The 10,927-nt window shown below is 57.8% G+C and overlaps 1 protein-coding gene across 1 annotated transcript in view; it reads left to right on the top strand.

Moving 5' to 3' along the window:
- The first annotated feature begins 1,023 nt into the window (after positions 1-1,023).
- THEG (theg spermatid protein) overlaps positions 1,024-10,927 on the top strand; it is a 32,992-nt gene continuing 23,088 nt past the window's right edge. The window contains exons 1-3 of the mRNA XM_008584484.1: positions 1,024-1,098; positions 1,960-2,146; positions 9,567-9,976. Coding sequence (XP_008582706.1) covers positions 1,024-1,098; positions 1,960-2,146; positions 9,567-9,976 — 672 coding nt within the window. The remainder of the gene's footprint in view (positions 1,099-1,959; positions 2,147-9,566; positions 9,977-10,927) is intronic.

The following is a 10,927-nucleotide window of genomic DNA, read 5'->3' as shown; positions in this document are numbered from 1 at the left end:
CAGGCGCCCCGCGGGGAGCACACGGTCCGGGTGGGCCCGCGGGGCAGCGTGCGGCTGCTGGCCGAGTACGAGGCGGCCCAGGCCCGCCTGCGGGTGCGCCTGCTGGCCGCCGAGGGCCTGTACGACCGGCTGTGCGACTCCCGCAGTGTCAACTGCTGCGTGGGCCTGTGCCTGGTGCCCGGCAAGCTGCAGAAGCAGCGCAGCACCATTGTCAAGCACAGCCGCCACCCCGTCTTCAACGAGGACTTCTTTTTCGACGGCCTGGGGCCCGCCAGCGTCCGCAAGCTGGCGCTCAGGGTCAAGGTGGTGAACAAGGGCAGTAGCCTCAAGCGGGATGCGCTGCTCGGGGAGACGGAGCTGCCCCTGGCCGCCCTCCTGCCGCTGCCCTGAAGGGCCCCCGTCTCCCCTCCACACCCGGGTCCTCACCCGGAGGTCAGTCGCCGGGGGCGGGCCGGGCTGGGAAGGTGGGTTTGGACTCAGGTGACGCCGGGGTTTCCTGGGTGGCCGATGGTGGCTGGAGAATTATTTTTCATGCTATAAGAAGGGAAGCACAGAGGCCAGAGTTATCAGGGCAGTAATGGGAAAGCCACGATCAGTGAGACTCCAGAGGACGTTCCTAATGGGGAGGGGGCGAATTCAAGGAGGGCTGCTGGGAGGCCCTGAGGGCAAAGTCTAACCCCCTTGCCTTGGCCACTCTGGTGAGACTGGGAAGATAAGCAGAAGGAGTTAGCTTTAAAAAGGGGTGATCCAGGTAGGGGGAACTGCAAGTGCAGAGGACCAGAGGTGCTGAATTGCAGAGATACCTTCTAAAGGACAGAGATCAAGGAGAAGGGTCTGTGGTCCCAGAAAGGTTCCCAGGGGCTGGATCTCTCAGGATATTATAGGCCTTTCAGAGGAGGTTGGATTTTATCCTAAGGGCACTGGGGAGACATGGCAGGGTTGTGATAGGGTAGCCCGTTGGCTACCACATGCAAGGTACATTGGAGGGGGTGGAAGTGGAGGTGGGGAGTCTAGGAATCGGCCATGGCAGGAACCCTAGTGGCTGGACCAGGCCCACCTGTGGGAAGAGAGAAAGAGGTAGACGAGAGAGAAGGGAACGTGAGTGGACCTCAGGACTGGGGCTAAGGGGAGGAAGAGCAGGCATGGAGGTGTGATTGGAAGAGATGTTGAGAATAATAACATTTGTTATCTCATTCAGTCTTTACAAGAGGTTATGCAGTAGGTCTTATTCTTTTCATGCCTCCTTTTGCTTATCTGTAAAGTGAAGCTAAAAATTTCTTTTTTTTTTTTTCGTGACCGGTAACGGGATCACAACCCTCGGTGTCGCGCCCACACCGCACTCAACCAGTGAGCGGACTGGTCTCTATATGGGATCCGAACCCTCGACGGGAGCGCAGCTGCGCTCCCAAACGCCGCACTCTACCGAGTGCGCCACCGGGCCGGCCCTTGAATTAATTTTTTTTGCAGGAGGAGGGGAAGGGGCTGCTGGGGGAGAGAAAGGGCCACTTGTCAGGGCTGAACGTCCCCGTCAGCCCCTCTGTCTCGCCCCTTTCATACAGAGTCCTGGAAAGAGTTTCTCAGGGGTCTGGGACCCCCTGCGAGCGGCAGAGGCAGGGTCGTGAAGGGGGAGGTCTCAGGTCCTGGAGCTGAGCTGGATTTTTCCTCTGTTGCACCAATGGTGTCCCCTGTCCCCCGCAGCCTTGTCTCCCACTGACTGACACCAGGCCCAGGTTCTGCCCACATTGCCCCACCTAGGGTCAGGCGGGCAATGGCAGCCACTAACCTCCCAGGCTCCGGCTCCAGGAGCAAGAGGGCGTAAGAGGAGCGTGTCCACTGCGTACCCTACGAATGAAAGGTGGAGAGGAGAGAACAGAGGGAGCCTTGGCGGGTGACGCGGTGACAGGACTGCTGCTCTCCAGTCCCCTGCGGGGGACCTCTCCTGCTGCTGCTCTCCTCCAGTGCAGACTCTACTGGCATTTCGGGTGTGGCGGCTGTCCCTGCGGGGGTGTCTGGAGCTACCCTCGACCAGGGTCGGAGGGGCCCCTGAGAGCAGCCTGCTGCCCGTGTCCCCATTCCCCTCTGCGCCGGGGGCTGCCCTCAGCAGGCAACCCCGTCCACCCAGCCATCCGGTTCCCTTGCCAGTGGGGTGAGGCCCAGAGGTTCGCGGCAGCGGCTTTCCCTCCACGCGTGTACATAGGTTTTGTTTATGGTGGATGGGTGGGATGACAGGGGAACAAGCTGGGGGACCCTGATTGTGGCTTTTCATGCTCCGAGGTGGCTGCTTGTATTTACTAGTTGTGTTGGTCCTTGGATGGCTGTTGTAGGGTTTTCCAGCTCAGAATGGAACCAAAATGATTCAATTTGCAGTAGGGGCCAGGCCAGCCCTGTCTCCACTCTGGGCTGCTTCTGTGGGACCTAGCGGTGTCCCTCCCTGTTCAGCGGTCACCCCTTTGCCAAACTTTGTTCCTCCTGACTCTAGATTTCCAAACCCCACCAGGGGAGGGCGACGGAGCAGATTTCCCCTGGGATTGGAGGAAGGCCTGGGTTCCCAACTGCACCTGGCGAGACGCCTGCATACCTGAGATTTAAGATGAGGGGGAATGGCAGCTGCGCCTTCCCATGCCTGGCATCGGAGGGGCTACCTTTTTCCTGGCACCTGGGAGCATCCGGGGCCAAGGCTTGTCAGGCCAGGAGGGACAGCTGAGGGGCCCTGCGTGGAGTCAGATGCTTGCAGATCATGTCCCTTTCTGATTCTGGTGGCCTCTCCTGTGCCCCTTGGAGGGGGCCCTGTTTTATAGACCCCTGCACTCTTTGATATCTTTGTGTTTGAAGCTGACTGTGGATAAATCTTTAAGACATCCCCACCCCAAGTGTGTGTGTTTATAAATGCTGTTTATGGTGCAATAAAGTGTTTCGGGAATGCGGGGGTGGAGGTCTGCTTGCTTTGCTGTTTAATAACAAGAGAGTAGTTTTGCCTTGAATTCCAGGGAGGGTGGCGGGAGCCTCCGAGATCCAGCAGCCCTTTCTCCTCTCAGTGGGATGGAGGCAGGAGGTGGGCACACTCCCGTCACCACGTGGAGACCCCAGGCCCCTGATGTAATCATGCTGACGTTTATCCACCAGGCCCTGGACCCAAGCCTCCACAGCCAGGGCCCTGCTTCCGCTCTGACCCCAGCCCAGCTGTTTCCTCTCCCCTTCTCTCCACGGGGCCGTCACGCAGCCCCCAGGAACCTTTGCGCTCAGGGAGTCAGGGTCTGGAGCAGCCCCTCGCCTGTTGACAGCCGCCAGATGAGCTGCGCCAGTGAGGCCTGGTCGGGTCCCAGGATGTGTTGCCAGGGCAACCAGTGCCTTCTCGCCTATTCCCCACCAGTCGCGGATCACTGGGCCACCTGTGTGTGTGCACATGTGCTTGATTGTGGGTCTGTATGCATGCATGTGCATGCGTGTGCCAGGTGGATGCACACGGACCATGTGACCTTATGTACATCGGCAGTGTGACTGTGTACACGCGTGTGTATCTGTGAGAGTGCATGTGTGCACAAGAACATAGACATGCATGTGTGTATGACCGTGTGCCTGTGTGTTACCAGGAGTGTGCACGTGTGCCTGCATGTGTCTCTGTGCGTATATAGTGAGCTGTGTATACATGTGTAAATGTGAGCGTGTGTGAGTGTGCCTGTGTGCCTATGTCTGTGGGAGCTGCGGCTGCCCACACCCTCTGAGCCAATCCCCATTGGGGAGCACTGTGCTGTGTGGTCTCTGGCTCTGCCTGGGTCTCAGCCACCGCCTCAGGGCAGCCCCCCTTAGACGAAGTCACACCTTGCAGACTGCCTGCCGGGCCATGTGCTGCCCTTGACATTGATCCAGAGCAGAATGAATCTGTTGTTTGCACCTGCAGCATCCCTGGTGCTGCAGTGTGCTCGGCCCAGTGGATCTCGCACAATGGAGGAGGCATGTGTGTATGTGCGTGTGCATGTGCGTGTGCCACTGTCTCCAGCCTGGCTACCACCCCGAGACTTCCTACTCTCAGGAGGGCATGGGCATCTGGGGTCACCACAGGCAGGAGGCACCGAGTTTGGTGCAAGTTACAAAATGATGCCCCTTCTGCAGAGTAACCAGTACAGGGGACAGCAGACCCAGGAGATGAAAAGTCAGATGCCTGGTGACGTGGTAGCACCTGGATCCAGCTATGCGTGAAGTCCATCCACGTGCCATCTCAGTTCAGAGGACCAATAAAGCCCCTCTTTGCTCAAGGCAGTTTGATTTTTTTCCCATTGGCAGCCAAAAGTCACTGTGTCCAGTCTGAGGGAGGGGTAGCACTGTGCCCCCTGGTGCCCCCGTCTGATGTGGGAAAGAGAAGCGGAGAAGGGAGGCCCTGAGGCCTGGGTTTTGTGCATCCCAGAGCTGGAGTGAGGGAGTAAGCCTCCCATCAGGGGATTAACCAAGGAAGGCTTTGTGGAAGGGGGACAATCTGAAACAAGGAAGGGAGGAGGGCCATTGAGGCAGCGGGAGGTCCGGGACAAAGAGAAAGGATCTTGGAATTCGGCCCGGACAGTGAGCCTCCCTCCTATGCTGCCACAGCCCCAGCCTCCCTGCTCATCCAACCTGTGTCCCTGCTCTGCAACCTTCCATAGCTCCCTATGGCCCCGCTGCAGCCCACTTGCCCTTCCTGGGATCCTGCCTTTGCTGCTTTGTGCTCTCCTCCTGGTACCCCCACTCCAGGGGCCTTGAAATCTGACGCTGACCTGCATGGGGGGATTCAAGCCCCCGATTTTCCATTTGGTGGTGTGGCCTTGGGGGAGCCACATGGCTTCTCTGCGTCTCAGGCTCCCCAAGCTGAGGCTCTGTCTGCGATGAGGCTTCTAAGGCTCCTGTGTGGTCCGGCTTAATCCACAGCTCACCCCAGAGCCCGAGGTAGCAGGCACAATACAGCGCTGATAATTAATATAATCACATTAGCATGATAATGACAGGCTGCGTCAGACCCAGCGAGGCCGGGGCTACCTGTGGCCTCCCCGCGCTGCCCCCCCCCTCCTTCCAGCTGGAGCGAGTGCCCTGCTCTGCGCCCCCCGCCCTGCAGTGTGGGATTCAATTAAGCTCTTGTTTTCTTCTCAGCTGCTTGCTGGCAGGAGGGAGGGGTGGCTGGCTGAGCTGACGGAGGAGAAAAATGACTTCAATAAAAAGGAGACGCCTATCAGACCCACACCGATCCCACCTCCCCAGGAGAGCCTCCCCTGCCCCTCCTGGAGGGGCCGTGTCCTGCAGGTGAGTGCTGAGTCCTCCTGGCTCCAAGTTGTCTACCCGGCCCTCTGAGGCTCAGTTTACCCTCCTGTAATCCTCACTGAGACATTGCTGAGCCCTGTTCACAGATGGGGAAACTGAGGCACAGGGGGCCAAAGTGACTTGCCACTCAGCTGGCAGGTGGTGAGTGGAATCCAAACCAAGGCTGGAGCCCACCTGCCCCTGCCTCCCAGGTGGGCCAGACCCTGCCTCGGGTCACAAGGCCGCCTGTGGCTCCATCCTCTGCCAGTAGCTCCCTTTTCTGTGACTTAGCTTCCTCTCCGTCATCCTGTGCCCCTCCCTGCGCTTTGGTAGGGCCCAGGCAAGAGCTGGCCCGGCCCACACATGGCGCTCAGTCCTGATCCCTGGGAGAGCCCAGGGAGGCGGCTGCAGGTGGGGGGCTTGGTAAAGGGTTCTGTCCTGCCCAGAGAGAGGCCTGGAAGTCTCCTGAGTGACCTGTGTCACGCTCGAGAGCAGTGTCTTCGTGTGGAGCGGTGACGGCTGCACCAGCAAGACCAGCAGGGAGATCTGGGGAGAGTGCCTTGGGCCACGTAGGACCAGTCACCCTGGAGACTGAGCCCAGCCCCGTGGGCATCAGTCAATCAATCAATCAACCAATTATGCTCAGTGAGGGAGCCCCAGTGAAACTCTGGGCCCCAAATCTGGCTCCAGCTGTGACGTCCCAACCCCCTGGGACAGGATGGGGTCTCTCCTGGACCACCGCCCAGATGCTCTTACCTTGGCCAACATGAATGTGCTTCCTCACACTGGAAAAACCATCCCCGTGACCATAGCAGCTTCCTGTGAGTTCCACGAGTCTGAGCGAATGATCAAAACCCAGGTTGGTCTTGGGAACCCCTGGACTCGCTGTTGGTGTCAGAAGCGTGGGCCCCCCACACCCGCCCTCTGCCCCCAGCCTTCCCTCCCTCCCCAGCAAAGCCACAGGAAGCTGCTTCCTTATTTCTCAACATCCAGGAGACAGCTCAGATCGTGGACTGGGGCCTCGATCCCCACACTCTCCACTGAGGGCCCTGGGCAAGCCCCTTCCCCTCGCCGAGCCTCAGTTTCCCAATGTGTAAAATGAGGTGCTCCACGTGCACTCTCCTCTGGGCTTCGGGAGATGGCAAAGTTGAGTTTTCAAAACATTCACAGCATAAACCTCATTCAAGCATCCAGCCACCAGGGTCAAGGTTTGCTCAGGTGTTGACTGAGGGAAGCAGGACCAGACCTGCGGCTGCAGACGCCAGAGGACGAGAGCTCTGAGGTGCCCGGCTCCAGGCCAGGCAGGGCTAGTTGCCATGACCTTGGGGCAGAAGTCATTGCAGTGTGTCAATCCCAAGTTAGCATCTGACCCCACGAGCAGGGACTTCCGTAAGAGGAAGGGGCAAGTCCACGGAGGGCCTCCCCCAGGTGCCCTGCCTGGTCAGTCCCCTGGGACAGAGGTTTTTCCCAAGGCGATTCTGCTCCCCGGGGATGTTTGGCCATGTCGGGGGACATTAGTGATTGTCACAACTGGGGGGTGCTCCTGGCATGGAGTGCGTGGAGGCCAGGGACACTGCTGAGCACCTGCAATGCCCAGGACGCCCCACCACAGAGGAGGATCCTGCCCCACGTGTCCACAGTACTGAGGGGGAGAAAGCTTGGTCTAGGATGACAATAAAAGAGCATGCGATGATATTTTGCTCCTTTCCAAGCTCTGGATTTTTCTTAAGGTGAGAATAGAATGAAGGAAGACACGTTTGCTGCCTAGCATGGTGACTACATACAGTAAGTGCTCAACACATGCACACAGTAAGTGCTCAGCACCTGCACACAGTAAGTGCTCAGCACTTGCTGGCTGTACACAGTAAGTGCTCAACATAACCAGTGGCTCCTCTTTCATTTGCAAACACGAGCTGAGGGCTGGGTTGCGCAGCGGTTCCTGCTTGGCAGACCTGGGCTCCAGAGGTGTCAATGGGAGGATGTCCCTGGTCCTGCTCTCCCCTTCAAGAGGTGGACCCGAGGCCCCCTCCCCTTGAACTTGGATGGGCAGGGAATGCTGGGTGCCGTCCAACACCAGGTCATAAAAAGGGAACGTTTTCCTGTCATGGAGCAGGGACAACATCCTTGTGGGTCACGTTCCTGACTGACCCAGTCCACAAGCACAGGAAATGGCTGTTTCTCATTGATAAGGACTGAGTAGGTGCCTGGTCCTGGAATTCCTGCCCCTGGGGGGCTTCCTGGAGGAGGAGGCAAAAGAGAGAGGTGAGCAAAGCCTCAGGGAGGGAAGTGCTGGCCCTGGGACATGGAGGAGGCTGTGGGCCCGAGAGCAGTGTGGACTTTATCCTGGGTGGCCGGCTTTGAGTGCTTTAGAAAGACCCCCTGGCATCTGGGAGGAGGGGGACTGTCAGGCAGCACAGATGCCGGGGAGGGGGCTGGCGCTGCGTCTGGATGCAAGAGGCGGGCGCCTGGCACTGGGGTGGGCAGGGGTGGGCGAGACGCATCTGAGAGGGACCGAGGCTGTGACGCCTCCAGGCTGCACAGGGATGGGACCTGTGGGACCCTGCCAACCCTTCTCTCAGCCTTGCTCAATCCCGCCCGCCAGTGAATCCAGAAGGCCCCCCCCCAAATGCCTAGAACCTTCCCAGCAGAGAGAAGACTGAACGCAGCTCAAAACAGCGTGACGAACCTCAGCACTTGGAGTTGGGACAGGCAGCTGGACACAGACGAACACGCCACACGACCCCACTTATGAGAAGTTCAGGGACAGGTAACAGGAATCTCTGCTGTGGGAGTGACGATGGGGACATCTGGGGGGGACGGGGAGGGCCTTGGGGACTGTCATGGGCAGTGCTTTCATCTGGTGCTGTTTGCTGAGCTTATTTATAAATGTTCACTGTGCTGCCAAATATCCAGACCGCACAAGATACTCTTCTAACTCAGCAACGAAACAACCCTCCAATCAAAAAGGAGCAAGAGACTCAGTAGACATTTCTCCAAAGAAGATACACAAATGGCCAACAGCACTGAAACCTGCTTGATGTCATTCGTCATCAGGAAAATGCAAATCAAAACTGCAGCGAGATGCCACTTCACACCCACAAGGACGGCTGTACCCAGGGGGATGGGAACCGCAAGTGTGCATGAGGCTGTGGGGAAGCCGGACCCTCCCTCGCCGCGGCGGGAGTGCAACACGGTGCAGCGCTGCGGAAAACAGGCCGGCGGTTCCTCAAAAAATTACACACAGTGGGGCCAGCCCGGTGGCGCACTGGAGAGTGCGCCGCTTGGGAGTGCGGTGGCGCTCCCGCCGAGGGTTCGGATCCCATGTGGAGACCGGGCACGGTGCGGGCGCAACACCGAGGGTTGCGATCCCGTTGCCGGTCAGTAAAAAAGACAAAAAAAGGAAAAAAAAAATTACACACAGAACTGGTGTATGACCAGCAACTGCACTCCTAGGTATACCCAAAGCTTGAAAACTGTCACTCCAACAAAAACCTGTGTGTTAGTGTCCACAGCAGCACTATTCACAACAGACAAAACGTAGAAACAGCCGATAGACAGACACAGCGCGGTCCATCCACACAGTGGAACATCGCTCAGCCACGAACAGGATCGAGGCTCTGACACACGCTACTGTGCAGATGGTCTTGAGCATGTCACGCTCAGTGACAAACACCAAACACAAAAGGCCACACTACGTGTGATTCCACTTATATGAAATGTCCAGAATAGGCCAAAGCACATAGAAAGTGTAGAAATGAAAAATAAAAAGAAAAAATTTAAAAAAATAAAAACAGAGAAAACACACAGAGACAGAAAAAGGATTCGTGGGTGCCAGTGGCTGGGGCGGGGGGATGGGGTCTGGCTGCTGATGGGGACAGGGGTTCCTTTTGGGGCTGATGGAATGTTCTGGAACTAGACAGAGTTGGTGCACAACATTGAGAAGGCATTAAATGACGCTGAGTTGATCAATTTAAAATAGTTACTTTTGGGCCGGCCCCGTGGCTCATTCGGGAAAGTGTGGCGCTGGTAGTGCTGAGGCCGCAGGTTCGGATACTATACAGGGATGGCCGGTGCACTCGCTGGCTGAGCGTGGTGCGGACCACACTGTGCCGAGGGTTGTGATCCCCTCATAAAAAATTACTTTTATGAGATTTCTACTGTAATTTTAAAAAGTTCACTGAGCTGCATACACTAAACCATCTGTGCACTATACTGTATACATATTATAGTTCATTTAAAAAGGTATTTTTAAAAATCCTCAGAACCTCTCACTGCTTACCCCTCCATGCCCCTCCCTGGGGCAGGGCCCAGCATCCGTCCCCAGCATCCGCCCCAGCATCCGCCCCAGCATCCGTCCCCCAGCATCCATCCCCAGCATCCGCCCCAGCATCCGTCCCCAGCATCCGTCCCAGCATCCGTCCCCAGCATCCGCCCCAGCATCCGTCCCCAGCATCAGTTCCCAGCATCCATCCCCAGCATCCGCCCCAGCATCCGCCCCAGCATCCGCCCCAGCATCCATCCCCAGCATCCGCCCCAGCATCCGTCCCCAGCATCTGTCCCACCATCCATCCCAGTATCTGTCCCAGCATCTGTCACCAACGTCAACCCCCAGCATTTGTCCCCAGCATCCCTCCTGCTCCAGCGCCCTCCCTTCCACTCTGGTCTCCCAGCCCTTTCCACTGTCTATTCTCCCTGCAGCCGCCAGAGGGTGTCTGTGAGCACCGAGTTGGGAGCGCCCTTCATCTGCCCACAGCCCTCCATGGCTCCCACCTCCCTCTGGTTAATAGCCCGAGTCTTCCCTGGGGTCACAGGACCCTGCACAGCCTGCCCCGTCCCCTCCTTCCCCTCCCTGCCTCTCTCCCCCTCACTCACTCTGCTCCAGCCACACCGGCTTCCTCGCTGTTCCTCCCACATGCCAGGCTCCATCCTGTCCCAGGGCCTTTGCACGGGCCGTGCCCTTCACCTGGTGTGCCTCCCCAGATGTCTCCAGGGCCCTCCCCTCAGAGAGGCCTTGCCTGGCTGCTGTGGACTGATGTCCCCCCAAAGCTTGGTCCCCAATGTGAAAGTGTAAGGAGGGGAGAAGTCCTATTATGGGAATTGAAAGGAGGGGCCTTGAAGAGGTGATTAGATCGTAGGACTGTGCAGTAGTGAATGGATTAATAACGGTGATCAGGGGCGCAGTTCTGAGGGCTTTAAAAGGAGAGCAGCAAGTCTCTCTGTTCCACCATTTTTCTGCCATGTGAGACCCCTGGGTCACTGTCACCACCACCAAGGCCTTCACCAGTTGTGTTCCCTGGACTTTGGACTTCCCAGCCTTTGAAACTGCAAGCAATAAATTTTGTTTTCTTACAAATTACCCAGTTCAGTGTATTTTGTTATAAGAAACAGAAACCGACTCACACAGGAGCCATCCATCCCAAAGGTCCCTGCCCTGTCCCCTTTGTTGTTTCCCTCCCAGCATCCTGTGAGGACAGGACCACCTCCCCGCTGCTGTCCCCTGGCCTAAGACAGTGCGGCACACAGTAGGTGTTGACAAACACTGGTTGAATGAACTGCCCCAAGAAGGATGGTCAAGATGCTCAGGCACAGCGCTTTTCAGAGCAGTTGGTGGGGCGGGCCCAGGCCTCCCCACCCCAGGCCTCCCTAACCCGGGCCTCCCCCCACC

The sequence above is a fragment of the Galeopterus variegatus genome, unplaced genomic scaffold, assembly GCF_000696425.1.
Source record: "Galeopterus variegatus unplaced genomic scaffold, G_variegatus-3.0.2 Scaffold3273, whole genome shotgun sequence".
Taxonomy (NCBI): Eukaryota; Metazoa; Chordata; class Mammalia; order Dermoptera; family Cynocephalidae; genus Galeopterus; species Galeopterus variegatus.
This window is presented reverse-complemented; position numbering and strand designations above follow the sequence as displayed.